This window comes from Pipistrellus hanaki (genome assembly GCF_964339955.1).
Source record: "Pipistrellus hanaki genome assembly, chromosome: 3".
In the NCBI taxonomy this organism is placed as follows: Eukaryota; Metazoa; Chordata; class Mammalia; order Chiroptera; family Vespertilionidae; genus Pipistrellus; species Pipistrellus hanaki.
In genome coordinates this window covers 33,679,848-33,702,554 of record NC_140505.1, presented here as the reverse complement: position 1 = coordinate 33,702,554, position 22,707 = coordinate 33,679,848, and the positions used below count along the sequence as shown (strand labels likewise).

The window sequence follows — 22,707 nt, the reverse complement described above, 5'->3', positions numbered from 1 at the left end:
ATTTATCTTCTATTCTTGCTGACTGAAAATGTGTTTCCTCAAGGTGACTGTTCCATTAGGCTGTTTTCATTTAAACTAAGTAATGAACCTGGCCATTACTATAAGTTTAGGAGTAGTAGTAGTTAAGATACTCTAAGGATTTCTTTTCTGGCATTAACCTAAAGGGCAAGGAACAGAAGGCAGCGGTCCTAACCTGCTGCAAATACTAGTATCTTCAGTAAAAGAAGCACCCATTACTTTGCATTAAGTTTATTTACAGTTCTTGCTTTTAAGAAATAGGTATAATTTCATACTTTTTTAACATGGCCAGCTCTCATTAGTAATCATGCTAGTAGGAATAAGCTAGCCATAATCATTTAAAAATTATCAAGGGTTTAGAGTGAACTAGAAAGTGTTGAAAGGAGACTAAAAGACGAACAGGAGAGAAGCAGAATGCTAAGAACACCATGAATAATCGTAAACTTGTTTCATCAGCTAGTGCTTTTTTTACTCCTGTTTTTATGTGGCAGGTGGCATGGGACTGAAGTAAATAGCCAATCTCTAAAATATTTAAGATATCCAGAAAAGGAGTTGCCTTTATGAAAATACTTTACATTTTTATGAAATTTATCTTTTGCTTACTCTTAACATTTAAGGCCAGTGGGGAGTGTAAATGAGGTATGTTCTTGTCTAAGTTCAGCTTTTGAAGAGATACTGACAGTAACAAATATCTCGGTAGGAGTACAGAGCCCCCTGGGCTGCACGTGGACTTTATATTCCCCTCACACTGGAGGTTAGACAGCAAACATGAAAATGCTGCAATATACTCATTGATACATCCTTTTTTTTTTTTTTTTTTTTTTTCTTCTTTCTTCCTTATTCCTTTTTTCCTTTCCAGGAACGAATGAAAAGACTTAATGAAATTGTTGAAGCTGCAAATGCTGTTATTTCTCATATAGATCAAACGGCCCTAGCAGTTTATATTGCTATGAAGACTGATCCCAGGCCCGATGCAGCTACTATAAAAAAGTACCTAACCAGTAAATAATCTTTCTTGCATCTCATTTCTTAATAATAGGGATTGATATTATTGAGAATATTTCTTGGTATTTATTATATCCTTATAACTAATAAGTTGTCAAGATTTAGATACTCCTCCTTAGAGTATCTTTAATCATTTTAAGATGAAGCAGAAGAAAAGCTGTTTGCTTTCTTTACCCTTAGATGCAATCCTGGTAGAGATTTGTTACATCAGAAGATGATAAAGATACCTGCCCTGGAGCAAGGCAGTTTACCTTAAGTTATTAAGAGTAAGGATTCCAGGAAAAGACTTAAGTAGCTTAGAATCCTGGATCAGCCTCTCTAATTTGTAGGACCTTGAACAAGCGTAATCTCTTTTTGTCTCAATTTTCCCCTTTGCAAAATGGGGGTAATTAATAATATCTTACTTATAGAATTGTTTTGAGTATAAAATGGTAAAAGAGTTCCTGGCACATTCAGAGTAAACATTATATTTGTTTTTTCTGATGGCATTCTTTCAACCAAGTCTAGCTGTTCTAACCCATTTATCCTGTGTAAAAATAGTGGCTCATTGGATGTTTATTAGACATTTTATTTGATGTACAATACAAATGTATATACATAGCTACTTATTAACATCTCTGCATTATAAATATTAAGCAAAAATGCATGAGTTTAATTCAGATAAGGCTGTACTTTTAAAGAAATTTTACTTATCCTGTGAAATGTATTTTGATTTGGTGTGCAGTGACATGGACAAACAAAAATCCACCCTCGTAGATGCCCTGTGTAGAAAAGGATGTGCCCTGGCTGACCTGCTTCTTCAAGCGCAGGATCAAGATGGGGCTGTTTCAAATGATGCGGAAGGAAGAGAAGAAGAAGGTGAAAGTACTTTGGATTCTCTAACGGAAACTTTTTGGGAAACTACAAAATGGACTGATCTTTTTGACAATAAGGTAACCTTTCTGCTTCTTTTTTGTGCAGTTTTTGGTCACAGATTTATCTTGTGCCCCTTTGCTTACTGGTTACTGTTTCCCAGTTACTGGCCAGAAGAAGAAAAGAATAAATGTGAGTCTAAGCTTGGCTCTGAAGAAGATGTGTTTAGCACTACCTATTTGTCATATCTGGTTTTATATATATATATATATTTTATTGATTTTTTACAGAGAGGAAGAGAGAGAGAGAGAGAGAGAGCTAGAAACATAGATGAGAGAGAAATATCGACCAGCTGCCTCCTGCACACCCCCCACCGGTGATATACCCACAACCAATGTACATGCCCTTGACCGGAATCGAACCTGGGACCTTTCAGTCCGCAGACCGATGCTCTATCCACTGAGCCAAACCGGTTTCGGCTCATATCTGTTTTAAAACAATTTTTACTGTTATTTTATCTGTCTGCAAAGTGGCTATTCAGTTTGGAAAACAGTTTGAGAATGTATGTAGTATTATAGTATTTTCTTGGTTAATTTAGCTAGTTATGTATGAAGCTAAAATGAAAAATATCTTTTAGAAAGTGTCTTCATGCCTTCCCACAGGTATAGGGTGTCCCAAAAATGTACATATACACTTTGTATAACTATAAAGGCAGTACTTATTAAAATACATTTCATTTTCAAAGTTGAACTATCAGCTATTAAAGTGTGTATACATTTTTTGGGACACCCTGTATTTATGTGCTAATTTGTCAGGGATTGGGGAGTGGAGTGGTATCCTGGTTAATTTAGATATTATTTTTCTCCAAACTCTGAAACATAAATAGTTATTACCTTGATATATAGCCGATCAATTTTAAAACCCAGTACAAATAGTACAAATAACATTGATAAATGTTTGGGTTTGGGTTATAAAAATGTTCTTAAGTCCTTTTTACTCTCTACTATAACTCTTATAGTAGAGATTATGTAACTACAATTTTTTGTCAACCTTTTCTCTGGAGATAAAAAAAAATAAAATCAGTGGAATTCTACTTAACACAAAAATTGTTTTGTCTTAGTAGATAGGTGCTTATTTTTAAGATGAACTATGGTAATTTCTAGGAAACACTGTGCAAGAGGAAAAATTCTTCCTGTATGCTTCAGATTTCCCTCCACAGCACAGGAGTGCATATGTAGGAGGAACTCAGTTATATTGAGGAAACTCTACCAGCGGTTAAGAATTTGCATCTGAGCTCAGCCAGCGTAGCTCAGTGGTTGAGTGCCAACCTATGAACCAGGAGGTTATAGTTCAATTCCTAGTCAGGGCACATGCCCAGGTTGTGGGCTCGATCCCCAGTGGGGCATGCAGGAGGCAGCCAATCAATGATTCTCTCTCATCATTTCTATCTTTCTCCTTTCCTCTCTGAAATCAATAAAAATATATTTAAAAAAAAGAATTTGGATCTGAAATTTGACCCCTTGAGTTTGAATCCTGCTTCTTCTACTTTTATCTTTGTGAACTTTATTCTGATGTCTCAAGTTTCTCACCTATTGAGGATAGTGTATAACACTACCTACCATATGCTTTTTTGAATGAGTATAGAGTACACAGGAGGACCCGTTGCAGGGAAAACTGGGAAAAGACAAATAAGCTATGGGTCCAACAGAAAGTTGATGAACATCATTTAAAATTATTAAAAATAATTCTATTTTTTCTGTAATACTACTGTATTAGGGGCCATACATTATTATTACCTGGCTATTTACATTCAGAGTTAAACAACATCTTACTTGGCTTTAGAATACAAATAAATGCGACAGGGTTTCTTTATTTAACAATGTTCTCATTCTAAAAGTAGAGACCAAAGAAGTAAATAAATGCTTACAAGTATATTTGACAGATATGATAGTTAAAGGTATGTAGTGGAAAATTTATATAATTAATACTTTTCTTTTACCCTCTTTTATAATTTTGATAATTTATAACTATACTTTGTACTTCTGTCATAATTTGCATTTTTGCAGTCATTTAGGTTAGCCCTGCTTTCTCATGCAGAGGTATTTTGGTATGGATTTCAACAACTAGTGAATTTATTGTAAAAAATTTCTTCCTTAAGATAAATGATCTGTTCTGTGGGATACTCGCCTCTTTTGAAGATATTGGGTTTTTTTTATTTTTATTATTATTTTTTAAATATATTTTCATTGATTTCAGAGAGAAAGCGAGAGGGGGAGAAAAAGGTAGAAACATCATTGATGAGAGAGAATCACTGATTGGGTGCCTCCTGAACATATCCCACTGGGGATCGAGGCCACAACCCAGACTTGTGCCCCAGACAGGAATCAAACCCAGGACCCTTCAGTCCACAGGCCAGCACTCTATCCACTGAGCCAAACCAGCCAGGGCAAAATTGTTCTTTTAAATTTTTTTTTGAAATTTACTTGATATAACATGTTTACTTTAAAAGCTATACTTCCATAAAAGCCTTAATTTTTCATTATTAAAGCTGTATGCCTTAAAATATTAAATATTTCCTAGATAAGCTTTATCTTACTTTACATTACAGGTGTTGACATTTGCATACAAGCATGCATTAGTAAATAAAATGTATGGGAGAGGCCTTAAATTTGCAACTAAACTTGCGGAAGAAAAACCAACAAAAGAAAACTGGAAAAATTGTATTCAAGTAAGTGATATTTCAGTTGTCACCATAAGGGTCACTTCTATACTGCATAGTGACAAGATAGCCTCATGGTAGTGATATAACAGTACTGACTTTATCATGAATAATATTTAATTAATGTAATTTGAACAATAAAATAAATACATGAAAAGGAAGGCAAAGGCTATTTAAAATTTTAAAATATTTTTATTCCTGTCCAGAAAACCTTGATTTAGCTTTAAATGTTTTTAATATACACACAATGCATTATGCATTTTTGTATTTACAGGTAGAAGACAAAGTTTTTCTTTATGAAGGAAGTAATTTCTTTAAATATGTATTGGCTTAATTCTAAAATGGTTGATATTTTAGTTTTATATTTGATTTTATTCTTCATTTGAGATGATAGGCCATTAGGTTATTTTATTTTATTTTTATTAATCCACACTCAATTTTTTCCATTGAGTTTTAGAGAGAGTGGAAGGGAATGGGGGGAGCCAGAGAAAGGAAGGAAGGAACAGAGAAAACATGGAGGTGAGAGAGACACGTTGATTGGTTGCCTTCTCATGCTCTAATGGGCTGGGATTGAACCCATGACCCTTTGGTGGGCCAATGCTCTAATCATTGAAAAACACAGGCTGGGGCTTATTAAATTTTGTATCTTCACCTGAGGATATGTTTTTATTGATTTGAGAGAGAGAGGAAGGGCAGGGGAGAGGAAAAAAACAGCAATGTGAGAGAGCAATTGTTTGGTGCCTTTTGTATATCCTTGACCATGGTCAAACCCACAATCTGGGTGTGCCCTGACTGGGAATCGAGCACATGATCTTTCGAAGTATGGGATAACGCACCAACCAATAGCCACACCAGCCAGGGCAGCCACTGTGTTATTTTACCACATATTGTACTATGAGTGAAGTTCTGTGGTTGTCCTTTTTAAGAAGTTAATTGTCAAGTGTAAAAACTTAATGAATTCCACAGATATTTATTACTCGAGTCCCGGTGCACAAACTTCATGCACGCGGGCGGGGCGGGGGTTCCCTCATCCCAGCCTATGCCCTCTCACAGTCAGGAGCCCTTGGGGGATGTCCAACAGTTAGACATCTTTAGCGCTGCTGCAGAGACAGGAGAGGCTTTCGCTACCACCACGGCACTTGGCAGCCGTGAGCCCGGCTTCTGGCTGAGGGGTGCTCCCCCTGTGGGACTGCACCAACCATCAGGGGCAGCTCCTGTGTTGAGTAGAATTGAGCCAAAACTGGCTCTCTGACATCCCCTGAGGGGTCCTGGATTTTGAGAGGGTGCAGGCCAGGCTGAGGGACCCCACGAGGTCAGGGAGGGATACGAGAGGTTGGCCAGCTGGGGAGCGACCACAGGAGGGCTCCCGGGTGTGTCTGGCCTGTCTTGCTCAGTCCCGATCTGCCAGGACAGCAAGCTAACCTACCGGACAGAGTGTCTGCCCCCTGGTGGTCAGTCATATGTCATAGCGAATGTTTGAGCAGCCTTAGCATATCATTAGTATATTACACTTTGATTGGTTGAATGGACATCCAGATGACCAGACACTTAGCATATTAGCCTTTTATTATATAGGATATCCTGACCTTGTCTTTTGATACATAATTGGTTTATGCCTAAAGAATAAAGGGAGGTTGGGGAATGTTGGTTATGTGGTCAAGGGTCTGCTCTTTATATTTAACCCTTTGCACTCCGCTGTCCCCTCTCAGGGGACATTGGGATTCTAGTATATCACTCAGATGTCCCCTCTCAGGGGACATTGCAGTTTATTAGTGATTACCGGGAATTGAGTTATTTCAACACACGTTTCCGCCGTTAGCGTCGAGTAGCTGGTAGCCAATGTCCAGAATGGTTCGGAGTGCAAAGGGTTAAGGTATTCTTTGGATGTAAAACTGACCAGTAAGTTCCTATGGAAATTTTTTACTAAACTATAGATTATCTTTACTCTTAGACCCTTTTTACCTACCTTTACCAGTTTAAATTGTATGACATTTTAAATTAGCTCCTTCAGATCTCTGGATAGGTTAAGAGAACTCTTTCTGTAATTAATTGTTAGTAAGTCTAGTCTCATCATGTAGGCTATACTCTGCAAACATTTGTGAAGCCAGTGATCCACCCAGACATTGATTTTAGGGGTGTTTTGTAACTTGTCTCCTCTCCACTCTGCTTCCTTGTCTGTTTTTCAGTTAGCAACCAGAAATACTGGCTTTGACACCTACTGGTGAATCTCCATTACATTTAAAATTAAATCTAAACTCCTCATTGTGGCCTGTAAGGCCTTGTGTAATCTGGCTTCTGCATTCCGTTTTAGCCAGATCTCAGATCACACTATTCACTCTGCTTTTTGCCACACTAGCCTCCTTTCTGCTTGGGTAAAATGCTTGGCCATACCCTGTCCACAAGGAAACCTAACTATTCCAGCTGTGCATAAAGCTTTTCCTCAGATTGACACAGTACATTCAGGTTTCAACTTACATGTTACCTCCTAAGAGATCTCTTTCTTGACCATGTAACTTTCCAGTCACTCTGTATTATATAGTTTTATTTTTACTGTATACCTGATATTTATGAATATAATTTACTTATTTATTCGTGTATTAACTTGTTTTATTATTTGGTTTTCCTGAATGGAACATAAGTTTCTAAAAATGGGAAGTGAGTTTGTTCAGTGTTGTTCTCCCAATGCCTAGTTTGTCTTCTAGTGGGCACTCTGGGAAAAAAAAAAAAAAAAAATGAATGAATGAAAGGAAACTACATTGGTAGGAAGGGAGCAAGTAAGTTAATTGGTAAGGAATACAAAGGTTAAAGAGAAAGAAGGGAGGTTGGCTGGGATGATGATAATTACTAGGGTAGGTTAGCTGGTAGGAAAGTTTATAATTGATAGTAAGGAACTGTGGTTTGTAGAAAGGTAGATGGGTGAGTAGATGCTAGGTTGGATGGAAGGAACGTTCTACATACATTATTACTAAATTTTTAATGCAGAATTTGCCTTAAACATTGAACTCGAAAATCTGTTCTTTAATAATATATCACTGTGTTTTGTTATAGCTGATGAAGTTACTTGGATGGACTCATTGTGCATCTTTTACTGAAAACTGGCTCCCCATCATGTATCCTCCTGATTATTGTGTATTCTAAACTGAGAACCAAGACTTTAAATTTTAAAAAAGAAAATTTTATAGTGGATGGACATAAAAACAAATTTGTGGCATTTTTAGTCTAATGCATGTTTTCATCTGCTATCAAATATTGATTATTAAAATGATGTGTATTTATCAGAGACTTTGCTGGCGTGTGGCTTAATACATGTAAATCTAGACCTCTGACATCATGGTGTGTTCTTAATGCCTCACATTGCTGGCAGTGGCTGTGCCCTGACTTCCAGCACCAAGGACTTTCATTTGGGTTGCAGCTACTACGTGCGTGATAAGTTTTGAACAGTGACTTTTAACTGCAAACTGTAAAATTCTATTTTTTATTTTATAAAAGAACAGGGTTTTAACATTTTCAACTTTTAATTTTTCTCAATTGTATGAAAGCCTTAAAAAAGCTACATTAAGCGTAGCTAAAATTATTTATTGGACTAAAAAGTAACAGAATTTCTCTTTCAGATATTGTTTTGGTTTGTCTTTTTTTTTTTTTTTTTTTTTTTACCTTTTCATTCAATTAAGGGGGAAATTTAAAGGGGCACAAATTAATAATGTGGCAATTGCTGGAGCAGAACTGCTTCTATAAATCTTCATCTTGGAGTAATTTCAGGCCAATCATTTTTAACATCCTCTTGATGTGCAGAGCATCTGAATGAACCAATAATACATGTATAAGTGCCAGATAGCTAAATCTTTATCAGGTATTGTAAAGACACACATATGGTATGTTTATTTAAGTTGAAATAATGTAAACCACGTGAATAAATGTGCAAAACCAAGATCACAGTACACCATATACACTGATACCTTAATTTTTTAATAAATAATAAATGTGAATATTGAAGCTTCTTAAAGTTGGTCTTAATTTTTCATAATTAATATCTGGGATAAGAACAAAAGTAATATTAAATCCATAGACAAAAAACTTGAGGTAATTTATTTTATAATGTTTCTGATAGGCTTGCAATTATTTGAATTTTTCCAATCTTATTGTGATTAGATTTTGTGTATGTTTAACTTATTTTATATTTCTGACTATTATACTTGTTTCTCTCATCCTTTCTCCATAAAATAGACACACATAGACAATATTAAAAGCCTCTCATGACTTATACCAAGTGTGTGTGTTTACGTGAGAGTGCGCGCACGCGCGTGTATTAGTGTGTGTGTGTGTGTGTGTGTGTGTGTGTGTGTGTGATTTTTAAATCTTATTTCCTTAGAATTTACTACTGCATATTAGAAAGTCTACCATTAATCTTGTCTAATTGTTCATAACTGGTTTTTTATAATTGATTCCTTTATTTGATTGATACATTAGAACTTGTATGAAAAAAATAGAAATATGCATGCCAACATTTTGCATACAATTTCTAAACCATCTAGATTCTGAAGTCCATCAATGACCAACTCTCTGCCTGTTCCCTCACAAACACTTTCACCCACATACATACAGATTCCCCATAAACACAGGTTCATCAGTCCAATAAAAAAATTGAGAAGCACCGAAAGCAGTTTTGCTCAGTGGATAAAGCATCGGTCTGTGGACTGAAAGGTCCCAGGTTCGAATCCAGTCAAGGGCATGTGCATTGGTTGCGGGCACATCCCTAGTAGGGGGGTGTGCAAGAGGCAGCTGGTCGATGTTTCTCATAGATGTTTCTAGCTCTCCTTCTCCCTTCCTCTCTATAAAAAAACCAATAAAATACATTTTTTTAAAAATTTGAGAAGCTCAGAAAAGATTGGTTACTTACTAAGGTCATGCTGCTGATTGATTATCAATTACAGAACCTGTTTCATTTGGGTTGCAGCTACTACTGCATAAGTTTTATTACCTAGGTTTTGCCATATCTGGTAAGTACCACCTGCTTGCACAGAGGTATGGGTCAACCAGAGGTGAGAGCTTGGGTCCTTCTCAAGGCTTTCCTAAGGATGTGTACAGCTCTGCTGTGTGCGTGCCCTTCTAGATGCTCAGGAGTTGGTCAGAGCTTTCAAAGCCCCATGAACATACTTCCTTTTAAGCTTTTTGATTAGCCCCAAATGTTATCCACCGTTTAAGGCAGCCACAAAATTACACAATAGCTTATATTTATCTGGACAGCTACTGGAAAAGGCCTCTGGGCCTAAGAGAGATCTGACTTCAGATAGGACTGCATTTCCAGTCATGTAAACCAAATTCTTCCTAGAATCTGACTAAACCTGTTTAATAAAGACTGCTTTGCACTTGGGGTATTCTAGAAAACAACCAGATAAGGTAAATAATGACAATTTTCTGGAAATGGAAGTTTGGAGGAGCTTCCAGCTCTATGTGGCTCCCTCCAATGTCTGCCAGGCTGCTACTTCTCAGGACTGACATGGAGCTGGAGATGGAATGGGGGTAGGGCAATTTAAAACATCACGAAATACACTCATTGCTCTGAGATTCAGCCATTTTAATTGCACAAACATGCCTCAGGCTGCTACATGCCTTTGGTTAATTTCACGAATTCTGAAAAAGTTGCTTTTGATAATTTTTTCCTGTTTCCCCATGGTTTTAATGGAGAGAAATTTCAGAGGTGCTTCTGCTTTGATGAAATGGTCCACCATTGCAGTGACATTTTTCTTTTAAGCACAAGAATTTAGTAACCAATTTTAATGGAATTTTAAGATTAGAAACTTCCTGATTATATATTTATTTTGAAGTACTGCTTTCTGAGTTACGTCAAATACACTAGTATCCTTTAAGATTTATTTTTGCACAAAACATTTCAGGACTCCCAAATTTCTGACTTTATTCTTCAGGTTTTGATTTTTATTTGCCTTTTTTTTTTTTTTTTAATATGGAAGAATTTTGGATATATACTTGAAGAAAATATGGTTCTGCAGGTGCAATTAGTGGCTGGGTCCACCTGACAGGCTGGTCAGTGCAACCTAAACATCTATGAAAGTTCCATAATTTTGTTATCTGTATGTGATACTGAGAAAATAGGAGAGAGGGAAATCAGCCACTTTTCTTACCTTCTGGGCATCTCTTCTGGAAGTGAAAGATTTTCTGAAACCATGTCAAATCTTTATGAGCATGATCGGAATCAAACCTGGGACAATTCAGTCTGCAGGCCAATGCTCTATCCACTGAGCCAAACCGGTTGGACAGCATCTTTTATATTTCTTTTTACTGGCTGGGTCTGTTGGGAATGTTCCTCTTCAACAACCTACCGTTATGCTGAAAACCAGAGTTAGATTTTGCCCTGGTCTCCTAGCAAATTTCCTTTTCACCCTGGCCAGTGATTCCAAGAAGTAGCTACTTGTGATACTTCCTGTTGTCAGAAGGATGGGGCAGAGCCAGATTTAGGTCCTGCTCACTCTTTCTCAAAGTTTAGTCAAAGTAGACGACAGTCTGGACTATTAATGAAAATGTTAACACTACCTTGGATTTAGAGTACTTTCCCTTTGAAGATATAATTCTTAAGTCTTCAGTTATTCAAGGTGAGTTGAGAAAAGAAATATTACTCTTTAAACCAGTTAAGTGTTCAGGCCTCTTTGGTCACCTAAGTTTGAGTGCAAGGAAGATATTTGGGGCTCTTACTGTCCCATGTGAAAGACAGTAAGATCAAAGGCACATTTTAAATGTCAGAGTTTACAGTCTTTCAGTCTGCTGGACCATAGCCTCCAGGTAGACACATGCTTAATCTAGGTTTAACTGTTATCTTGGGGTTTATTTTTGCAAAGAATATCTTTGTAGAATACATGGTAGGCATTCATTACTTTCAGAAAAAATTTCAGCAATTCCTTTGGATTTCAGGGTAAAGTATACCCTCCTCTCTGACTCCCTACCTACACGGTGATTTTAAAAAATTTTCCTATGAAATAATGCAACTGGCAAAACAATCCTTTGCCTATAGCAGGCATTCTCTAATTCATTTACTGTAACTACCTTAAAGGGGATTCAATGTTTTAACACTTTACTCTAGTTCCTTACATTTTTCAGAGCTTATGGCACTAAACCTTTATTAGTATACCACTGAATAGCTCTTATAAAAACTTTAAAGGAACTTCTGTGTAACTCTCATGCTGCGATAAAGGTTATCCCCCTGCAGGACTTTGTCATTCATATGTTAATTTCCTTGTCTAATAAAAGTACAATTACCTAATTTTCAGCACAAACGCAACACTTCTGTCTTTTGCACTAGAAATCTCTCATGTCAATCTCAAGCACAATTCAAAGTAAATGCTAACTCTGGCTGGTGTGGTCAGTTGGAGTACTGTCCTGTACACCAAAGGATGGTGAATTCAATTCCAAGTCAGGGCACATACCCAGGTTGTGGGTTTGATCCCTGGTTGGAGCACGAGCAGGAGGCAACTGACCAATGTTTCTCTCTCTAAAATCAATTAACAATAAAAAATTAGGTTATTAAAAAAATAAATGTTAAGCTAAATTTATTTTTAAAAATCACAGATTAAGTAAAAAATAATGAACACCAGAGAAGTCACATTACTAACAGTAATAGGACACTACAGGAAAGCACTCAGAAAAAAAATCGAAGTTTTAAAAAATCTATATTGATTGAGACATTCTTCAAGCTATCTAGGCACTGTGAACTAGGTTTTTATTATGTACCAGGGGGAAAGTCCCAAATAGCAATATAAAATCAGGATTGCTCATAATGGTTAGAAATTCTGTGAATATCATATAGTTCACTACAACAAATCTTTATTGAATAATGAAAGCATTAGTCATTCAATAAGTAATTAAAAAGTGCTTATAGATACAAAAATGAGTAAAAACTATTCCCTAACTTGAAGGAGTATGTAATTTAAGTGGTATGGATTAGATATGTTAATAACCTACTGAAAAGACAAAATGTGATTAACAGTGAAGATATTATGTGGGTTCCAAGGCGAGATATCTGTGTAGTCCATGTTACCTGTAGCACTGTGTACAGCAAGCATGACAAACTCGCAGCCAACAGGCCACATGTCTCATTTATTTATAAAAGAGGTGTATAGGTTTAGAGAATGGGGGAAATAAGGCCAAAATGTTGATAGGGCCTATTTTGGACTTTAACTTTAATAATCACCTTTGAATATCTCCCCAGTTTTTGAGTTGGAGGTATCAAGTGATTTACTGAAGTAAGGAGACAATGAAATAGGAAAATTAATTAGGCTTCTATAATTATTCAGATGGGATTATTGATGAATTAGTCACTCGATTTACTATAGTAAAATGGGTGTTGCTTTCCTTTTTTTTTTTTTTTTTTTTTTTAAATATATTTTATTGATTTTTACAGAGAGGAAGGGAGAGAGATAGAGAGCTAGAAATGTCGATGAGAGAGAAACATCTACCAGCTGCCTCCTGCACACCCCCACCGGGGATGTGCCCACAACCAACGTACATGCCCCTGACCGGAATCGAACCTGGGACCCTTCAGTCCGCAGACCGACGCTCTACCACTGAGCCAAACCGGTTTCGGCTGCTTTCCTTTTTTAAAGATGACACTCCTCTGCAAAATTACTTTCTCAATTGCACAGAAATAAGACAAAAGTTCCACAGTAACAAAATTCAAATGTTTAATTTTTTCAAACTTAACTATATTAATAAAAATAAATTATATTTAGACCGTCTTCAACATTTGTGCATCATCTTTATAGAACTATGCTTTCAAAACACATTTTGTAAAATACATCAATTTCACAATTAAAACATGTTTTATAAATGGGGGAACATTAAAGAACATTAAGTTAGTTGAAAATATACCTCATAATGCTGAGAGTTATGCTGTTCCTTATCAAATTAACTGTATTTGTATTCAAAATAACATGACTTTTAACTAAAGACAATTATTTCTTGTCCCTTTCAGTGATTTCCTGAATCCAAAACAAAATTTGTGTATTTATTTCTTTGAAAACATCATTCGTTGACCGTCCTTTCACTGCCATGGAATGATTTGCCTTCTCAATCCAGTGGATTTTATTAGGAGCTTGCATTTTCTGTGCGACTTTCTCCAACAAGTTCTAAAGGAAAAAAGAAGAGGATACTAGACTAATGATCTATTTGTGTCTAATAAAAATCCTCTCTCCTGCCCCACATGTACTAGCATCCATTCATTAAATATTCATTAAATACTTACTTTACAAACAACTTTTAAGTCAATGGAATGTGCAAGGAAATGTCTACTGAGGTGGCCGGCAGTCCCCTATCTCTCAGAAACAGCAATACTACAGAACAGATCAAGCATTTAATATTGATGATAAAAATTATAGAGCCAGAAAATCTTTTAAAAATATTTTCCCCGAAGAAAATTATATGCTCTAGGAAATACACTAATATTTGGAAGTTACTATTTATTTCTCAAGAGTCAATTTTATAAAAAATTGGAGAATCTGCTTGAAAGTTGAAATGATAAACCAAGTATAGTCTAGTAATCCCCAATTCATAAGATTCAGATTAATCATTTCCCAAGTAAAAGTTAATCCATTTACCAATTCTCCTTATAGGGAGATTAATTTTGTCGTTATAGTTATTTTAGGTTCTCCAAAGCAACAGAACTACTAAGGCACAGAACTCGAATTAGTCAAATCAGCATCTCTTTACCAGTAAAAAGATTGACTGCTGCAGGTAATATATTGTTCCCAAAATATCTGTCTGTCTTTCTCTCATGCACACAAATATCAAGTTTTAATTCACCTTTTCACACATTTCATCTGCTGAGCCTGACACAAATAGTACAGGATCTTTTATACGAAAGAGATCTTCATCTCTAAGTTTATGCTGCTGTTTCGGATGGTGCAGTGGATAAGAAATACAAACGAGACCTCGAACAAAATCATTAGCATCAGCTGGTTCAATATGACACATTACAGAAGCAGCTGCTCTTGAGCCCATTGAACGACCTAAAAACAATTAAAATTAAGTTCAATTTTAAGTATAAACATTCACATTAAGTAGTGAGGATAATGTGGCAAATCAGACTTAATTTAGTTTATCCATTATATTTTTATATCAACAAATTAACTCTAAAAGGTGACAATTAACAAGGCATAATGGAAATTTATAAGCTGTGAAGAGGTAAAAACTAATCCTAAAAAAAAAAAAAGGAATTATTTTTCTGAAGGATTGTGAAAATCTTCATGAAGGAATCATATGAGAGAAGGTGAACCAGATATATAAATAAAAGGATAAGTCTTTGGGCTATAATACATATAATCTAATAGAGGAATATGCAAATTTGTCCGTTACAGGGTCATGTCACCACTGGATCAGGAGGCTGTGTCCCCGCCCTCTGCTCAGGGAGCTGCAAGGCCGGAAGTAGGATAGGATAGAGGGAATAAGAAAGGAGAGGGAGAGGAAGGCAGGCCTGTATGCAGACAGGCCAAGAGGAGAAACAGAAATACAGAAAGGGAACAAGAAACAGACGCAGGAATGGAAAAGGGAAGAAAACTGCACACAGAAGGAGGTGGCAACTGGGGGGGGGGGGGGGCAGGGGCAGGTGTGCCCAGCGAGGGGCACCCACCCAGACATGGGAGGGTGGTGGGGCGGCCGTTGGTAGGGAGGCGCCCACGGGTCCCGGACGAAGTGGAGGAGGGCCGAGGCCTTCTGGGCAGAGGTGCTCCTGTTTCGCGGTAGCAGCGCCCGGGCTGTGCGAGCCTCAGCCACCTCGCTGGGCTGGGCATTGGGGCAGGGAATGGGAGCAGGACAGTAGTGGGGAGGCCGAGGAAGGGGGGTGGCGAATACCTGGCCGGGGCTGAGCCCTGGGCTGGGGGTTAATGAACCCCCCAACAGAAGCTTTAAGAAGGGAAGGAGGGAGGGAAGAACTTTATAAAGGAGTCAGTAGAGAGCAGAATTAAAGAAGGAAAGAGGATGTATGAGTGAAATGTAGGAGCTATAATGAAAATCAAGTATAGCTGTGTACTAAAAGTAGGAGTCAGAAAAGAAAAAAGATAAATGATAGTGAATACTTAGGCAGGTAGCTAGATATTAAAACAGTGGAAGTAAGTAGAAAAGAATGTGGATGAGAGAAAGATGGAGGGAAGAAAAGTTTTAAAGTAGAGCTGATAGAGCTTAAAGGGAGAATGGGAAGAAGGAAGAAATGGGGGAGGGAGCAAAGCAGGTTGAGGGAGGAAGTAAAGAAAAAATTAAGGTGGGAAGGAAGGAAAAGGGGAGGGAGAGAAGGGCTAAAGGAAAGAAGGAATGTGGAGAGGGAGAGAGGGTAGGAAAAAGATGGGAAGAAGGATGATGGAAAAGAATAGGAAATGAGGAGGAAAGAAAGTTTATAAATGATGAGTCAGTAGGAAAAAGTGTTACATAGAGAGAAAAATTGTGTGAGAGGGAGAAGCCAATAAGTCAAATACAATTGTGTGTGAAGGGGATAAGATTTAAAAAAAAAAAAAAAAGATAATATGGGCAACCAGGCCAGCAGGGGAGGGCAGTTAGGGGTGACCAGGTCGGCAGGGGAGGGCAGTTAGGGGGATCAGGCAGGCAGGCAGAGTGGTTAGGGCAGGCAGGCAAGTGAGCGATTAGGAGCCAGAGGTCCCAGATTGTAAGAGGGATGTCCATCTGTGGGATCAGGCCTAAACTGGCAGTTGGACATTCCCCGAGGCTCCCAGATAGGAGAGGGTGCAGGGGACTCCATTCTCCCCCCCCACCCCATGCACAAATTTCGTACACCATCCCTCAAGTAAATATATAAAGTTCTTTGATGTCATATAAGGAAGTGACTTTCCAAAACAAAACAAAAATATCCTTAAATTAGCTTCCTGTAATCTATTTTAATTCTCAATGACATAGTCCTATATTTAAAAACAAGTAGTGTAACTTACCTCCAAGGAAAACACCTGTAAGTTTGTATTCTGAGGTCTTGAGGTAACTCTAAAAATAATAATAATAGTCAACAAAAAATTACAAATTCTTCTATAAAACATTCTATTGGAAAAATCAACATATATTTATCAGCAATACTGAAATGTATGAAAATCTTTGCAAAGATAACCATACATTCTTAAGAGATTCTTCCTGAAAGAGGTAACTGATTCTTTGCTCTTCTAGTGAGGCCTTCACTGTCAAATCATGTTGAGCAATACAGGCAAATATGTAATGCAAAAACAAACAAAAATAACCCCAATTCACCCGTCTAAAGAAGTCAAACATTAAAATACCTTTACAGAAGAAGATATATATATAGACAGATATGCCGAAAAAGCTTCCAACTAATACAAAATTTGGTAATAATACTGACATCTAATTTAAAGCTCTGAAAAACGTAGAAAGTTTAAAGTAATTTGGATTAAAAGAAATTTCAGCCCTAGCCAAGTAGCATACTTGGTTAGAGCGTCATCCCCATATACCAAGACCGTGGGTTTGATCTCTGGTAGGACACATATGAGAATCAACCAATGAATATATAAATATGTGGAACAATAAATCCATGTCTGTCAAAATCAGTTAAAAAAAATCAGATTTACTTTATCCAGAAATGTTATAGTTTCCAAATAACATATACAGAAAACCATGCTAAATTTGTACATTCACATTATAAGAGGCAAAATATCCAGAACTGTATTCTAAAGTTATATAATTCCAATAAGAAAATTACATCATAAGTAGCTTCATTGGCAGTATCATGGAGTAGTGTGAGCACTCATCTCCATGGAAATTTCAGACAGTGCTGAGTTTCTAAGAAAATTCATTTAAAGATAAATTAAACAAAATGACTGCTAACAAAATTTGTCTTAATTTTACTAAGAACTTTATTGTAAAGTAAATACAAAGAAAATTTCTTACCAAAACTGATTTATATGCCTTAATTCTATGTACAATATTAAGGCCTTTACAGGTAAACCTCAGGCAAAAAAAACCATGAGATGCAAGATGGGATGCCAGTGACATCAAATGAGGAAGATTCATATCTCCTGAAGCTCCGTGGGTAAGAATTATTCCATATGTAAAGCTCTTGTTAGGTACCAAACAAACAGCATCTAGTAACTTATTCCCAAAAGGTATTTTTAATTTAACCTGGAATTCAAAAGAATAAAAAGGGTAAGAAATTATTTCCTTGCCTATTCAGACAACTGAATAACTAAATGTTCTTCAAGATCCATGATTCAAGTAACAGTCTCTGATTTAGAAGCAATGATATTAGTAATAGCTAATCGTTAAATACTTATTGTGTGTCAGGTACTATTCTAATTTTTTATAGTTATTAACACATTTAACCTTCCTAATATTACTATGAGGCAAATACTTTTATTATCTCAATTTTACAGATGAGGAAACTGAGGCACAGTAGGTTAAGTAGTATGCCCAAGATTATATAAACACTAGTTGGATTCAAACTTAAGACAGTCTGCTCTAAAGTCCTTACTCTTAACCACTAATGCTATACTGTTTCTCACAATATAAGCTGAAGATAAGAAAATTACTCTGGAACCATATGACTTCCAGCAACAACAAAGAATCCTGAAGATGCAGAACATAAGAAAATATGTATTACCTCTGTATGACTCATTTTCACTGTTGAATAACAAATTTAAAGTGCATTACATCTGAGGAGCAAAGGACATCTCCCTGAAAAGAAGATTCTATTGTGAAAGGTGGGTTGGCAAACATGGAAATAATACAAAGAACTGTGAATGAACACATTCAGTAGCTGAAATACACACATTTAGAACTACTTCTCAAAGAACTGGTACCTTTACATATATATTATTTTCAATAATTAAGTTCCTATGGGCACTCAGAATAGGTTATAGGGCCAGGTGTGGGGCTGATAGATGTCATATAATATAAAGCCAATGTGTTACCTTAACATGGAAGCCCAGAGAAAATTCTTATCAAAATAGGATACTGATATATATATATATATATATGTATGTATATATATGTGTGTGTGTGTGTGTGTGTGTGTGTGTATATATATATATATATATATATATATATATATATATATATATACATATATGCCCAGTGTACGAAATTTGTGCAAGGGGCTCGGCCCTCACAGACCTCAGTGGTTTGCCTCAGCTCTCCCAGCCACAGCTTTGTCCAGAAGGTCATTTGGCTATCTGGTCTAATTAGCATATTATGCTTTTAATACACACACACACTATCTGATCTAATTAGCATATTATGCTTTTAATACACACACACACACACAAAAAAAAAATATTCTAAACATTTATTCTCAACTCTCTTTAACTTAATCTCACAGCATATTTCTATTAACCTATTTCCTCCATCATTGTTGTTCTCAACTCTCCCTCTCATGCAAAAGTATATACCCACACTATCTGTTATGTGACTGCACAACTTCCCAATAGGAAGAGTGTATTATTAATCTTACTGACGTTGCATTGGCTATGGAACTTGCTTTAACAGAATATATGTAAGGTTTCAATGTGCCATTTTTGAGCAGAAGGGCAAATTTCCACAAACTCTCTTAAATCTCAGCCTCAGCCATAAGAAAAGCATGTTCCAGGTGTTTGTTTTTTAAGCCTGGGCCACAGAATGAAAACACATGAAGATCTGAACCCGAAACTAAAGCCTGGAGTGCAGCCTAATCCAGTTCTAAACCACTGAATAACCATGAAATATTGACTTTAAGAACCAAAACCATGGAATGTTGGAAGCCGCAGAGATTTTAGGATTGTTACCCAGATTCCTTACTACTATAAAAAAATCTTTCATTGTTCAGGATATTATCAACATCAGGAACTTCATTATTCATCTATTTTTCCTATTAACATTTTTCAATTCACTGAATAGATATGTTCAAAAGATACCAAAAAATATACAGTGAGGTTTCCCTCATTCTACTGTTGTCTTGCCACCAAGACCTCCTCCCCAAAGGCACCAATATTATCTATTTCTTAAATATATTTCTAGATACTTTATATGTACACATCCCCTTTTCTTTTTATAAACTGGTGATATCTTCCTTTGACCCCCACCACACACACTTTATAATTTGGTGATTTTCTTTATATAATAAGCATTTTTCGTTGTATGTTATGGCTGTAGAATATTCCAACATAATTTCAGTGAAGTTTCAGACTACTACTAATCTTTTGCTAAAATAGTATTGCAATGAGTAGCATTATACTTTTATTTTCATGTGTGTAAATATATCTATAATATAAATTATGAGAGAGGAACTTGTGTGTCAAAGGGTATATTCATTTGTGACTAATTTTGTAAAGAATGCAATTCACTTTTGAATGGGTGATACATGCACATGTTCAAAATTTTAAAAGAACAATTATGTATATAGTTGTCTCCTCCCATTCTTTCCCACCAGCTACCACATTCTTTTCTTGTCCCATAAACAACCACTATATTCAACTTATTTTCTCTTATGTGTAGGTGTGTGTAGAAAAAGTTTATTTGAGCCTAAAGGGTATTAGTCTGACTGCAAAAGTTCTGGGATTTGAGTGGAAGAAAGGTGAAGCAGTATCCGTTTTCATAAATGTAACCCCATAATTAACTTTTATTCTCAAGATAATGGGAGAACGGTGTGAATGGGAAAGGGAATCTAGATCTCATTCGTTTTCAAATAGATGTTACCCAAGTCATCTTTGCCTAAGCCCTCTACAGCCATCCTCAGCACAGTTAGGTTCATTGCCAATGCTGCCAGTTTCTGTGCATTTTTAAGACGTTTGTGGTTTGTATAGAACTAGAGGCCCAATGCACGAAATTCGTGCAAGGGCTCAGCCCTCGCAGCCCAGGCTTCATTTGGAAGGTCCTCTGGCTGTCTGTTCTAATGAGCATGTCAGGCTTTATTATTATAGAAGAAGGTTGTTCCACGGTATTCCCTGCTGCTGGTTTAGGCCTAAGCTGTGCTAAGACATTTACTTTCTAGTGCCCCATATTTTATTGCTTTGTTTCCCTTCCCATTCTCGCCATCCTTGTGAATTTGTCTTTTTTTTTTTTAATCCCTTTACTACTGTATGTAACTCTGAGATTTCAGGAAGGAGTAAAATCAGATATGTGTATTCAACCCACTCTGTTAACCCAGAATTCTCTACCATTCCTCAACAACTTGGCATTTTGCTTGCTTTCAAGAAAACTCGACTCTCTTCCAGCAGATGGACAGTCTGTTCTTCAGAACTGTTGCACACGTCCTGGAGTTCTTGGGGAACCCTGAATTGTCCCAGGACACAGTCTCACAGAACCTGGTCTAGACAGGCTCGGGGGTTCCCTCTGGCTTTGGGGGTTCCCATAGGGCAGGGTTGAAGAAGTCGCTGTTTCACTAGCTTCAACTGCACACCACCAACCTCATGGAGGTGCTGTGACGGTGAGCTGATCGTCTCTGCACTGTATTTAGTAACCCCATATCGTCGGCGTCCAAGAGTGATTTTTTTTTTTATTACTACTAACAGGCAAACAGTGATCGCATCCTCTGCCAAAGGATCAAAAATGCCACCACCACTGGAACTCCCAGCGGGAAAAATGTGCACCGCGGCCGGCAGGTGCAGCTCGGTGGTTGCATCCCCGGGTGGGGCACAGGCCGGGGCTGCAGGCCATGCCCTCGGGGGACGTGCAGGAGGCAGCCCCGGCTGATGCTTCCCTCATCCATATTTCTTTCTCTCTTTCTCTCTCTTTCTCTCTCTCTCTCTCTTCCTCTTCCCCTCTAAAAATCAATAAAACAGACACACACAAAAATAAAAAATATGTGTGCTATTTGGTCGGCAGCTGTGAATTGAGGTCACGGGCTAACGACCACGTCAGGAGTCCGTCGTCTTCGGGGCGGGGGGGGGGGTCGCGAACCGGCCGGGTCCGCAGCGAACCCCCAGATGTAGCAGGGGGGCCCTCGGAGCGGGGTCCCGGGAGTTCAGGGGTCAAAGGTGCCGAGAAACGGCTGCTTCTCTCCGCGGCCGCGCGTGCGCCGGGCGGGTCGGCGGCGGCCGCTCCGAGGACCCGGGCGCCCCCTCCGAGCCCGGAGGCGGGCGGGCAGCTTCCAGTCCTCCGCCGGGGGCCGCGCTGGGAGGCTCCGCCCGGCTGTGCCCGCCCGCACCGTCCCCGCGCTCCGGCCTCCGGACCCGCCGGGCGGATGGAGAAGCCCGGGCGGCCGGTGCCCGCGGCGGGCACCGAACTTAAAACCGACCGCCTCACACGGAGCCGACGCACAGCCCCCGAAAGGCGACAGCCGCCGAGTCCGAAGCGCTTCAGGCGAGGCGCCGGGCACGCTGGCTCTCCCTGGAGAGGCCGTCCCCCGCCGCGTCCGAGCGCCCGCCGCCGCCGCCGCCGCCGCCGCCGCCGCCGCCGCACTTACCGGGGCCGGGGAAGTGGCCGGGAGCACCGAACCGCCCTCACCCGCCTCAGAGCGCAAACTCTCACGCTCCCGGCGACCCGCGGGCTGCAACCGCCGGAGCGTGCCTGGCGGCGCATGCGCGCGCAGTCCCCGCCCCCCGGGCGCGCGGGAGGGCGCGCGGGGCACGCCGGGAGCGGGAGTTTTTCCCGCCGCCGCCGCCCGCTGGGGCCGGGCCACGTGTGCACGCGGACACGTGGGTGGCTGTCGCTTCGCCTCCGGCCGCTGCCCACCGCCGCCGCCGCGTTCCGCGCCGGACCCTGCGCCACCCCGGCCGCCCCGTGGGAAGTTACGCAGGTCGGAAACACGCGGTGGCACCTCTGGTTTTTCTCACAGTTAGTGGGTCCAGTTGGCTGTATTTGCAAATACATACAGAATCCAGCCACTTCTCATGCTCAGACCGGTGCGAGCTCCAGTCATCATTTTAGCCCGGATTATGGAAGCAGCCAGGTGATCTCTGGTTCCCACGCTGCCCCCCGAGCCTGGTCACTAGGTTATCAGTACAGAGGCCAACTAGAGCCAGTTGGAATGGAAACGCCTTGGCTGGAAACCTTCCAAAGGCTTCTCAACTGGCCCATTATTAAAAAAGATGTGCCCTTGCCCAGGCCGGTTTGGCTCAGTGGATAGAGTGTCGGCCTGTGGTCTGAAAGGTCCCGGGTTCGATTCCGGTCAAAAGCAGCTGATCAATGAT

At 38.9% G+C, this 22,707-nt stretch overlaps 2 protein-coding genes across 5 annotated transcripts in view; one reads left to right on the top strand and one right to left on the bottom strand.

The window, feature by feature from the left end:
* TPP2 (tripeptidyl peptidase 2) overlaps nt 1-8,597 on the top strand; it is a 78,085-nt gene extending 69,488 nt beyond the window's left edge. For 2 of the 4 annotated variants that reach the window (XR_014794439.1, XR_014794440.1), the window contains 4 exons: nt 878-1,019; nt 1,748-1,955; nt 4,484-4,603; nt 7,643-8,597. Coding sequence is in view for 2 of the 4 variants with exons in the window: in XM_084876975.1 (XP_084733101.1) it covers nt 878-1,008; nt 1,748-1,955; nt 4,484-4,603; nt 7,643-7,732 (549 nt within the window). In the remaining 2 variants the exon portion in view is untranslated. The remainder of the gene's footprint in view (nt 1-877; nt 1,020-1,747; nt 1,956-4,483; nt 4,604-7,642) is intronic. The other 2 variants (XM_084876975.1, XM_084876974.1) reach the window with 1 other exon arrangement.
* A 4,662-nt stretch (nt 8,598-13,259) lies between these two features.
* On the bottom strand, nt 13,260-22,126 carry TEX30 (testis expressed 30). The gene is made up of 6 exons (XM_084876977.1): nt 21,981-22,126; nt 18,204-18,277; nt 17,495-17,725; nt 16,534-16,582; nt 14,402-14,607; nt 13,260-13,728 (listed from the first exon to the last, which is right to left on the bottom strand). Exons 2-6 carry the CDS (start codon nt 18,216-18,218, stop codon nt 13,555-13,557), a joined length of 675 nt encoding a protein of 224 aa, XP_084733103.1. The 5' UTR covers nt 18,219-18,277; nt 21,981-22,126; the 3' UTR covers nt 13,260-13,554.
* Between the last annotated feature and the right edge of the window lie 581 nt (nt 22,127-22,707).

Bases quoted from the DNA above. Each gene is read 5' to 3' on its own strand.
- TEX30 (XM_084876977.1), bottom strand. The intron at 16,583-17,494 runs GTAAGAAATTTT...TATTATTTTTAG, and splicing joins AGGCATATAAATCAGTTTTG to AGTTACCTCAAGACCTCAGA. The intron at 14,608-16,533 runs GTAAGTTACACT...AATTGTTTTTAG, and splicing joins TACAGGTGTTTTCCTTGGAG to GTCGTTCAATGGGCTCAAGA.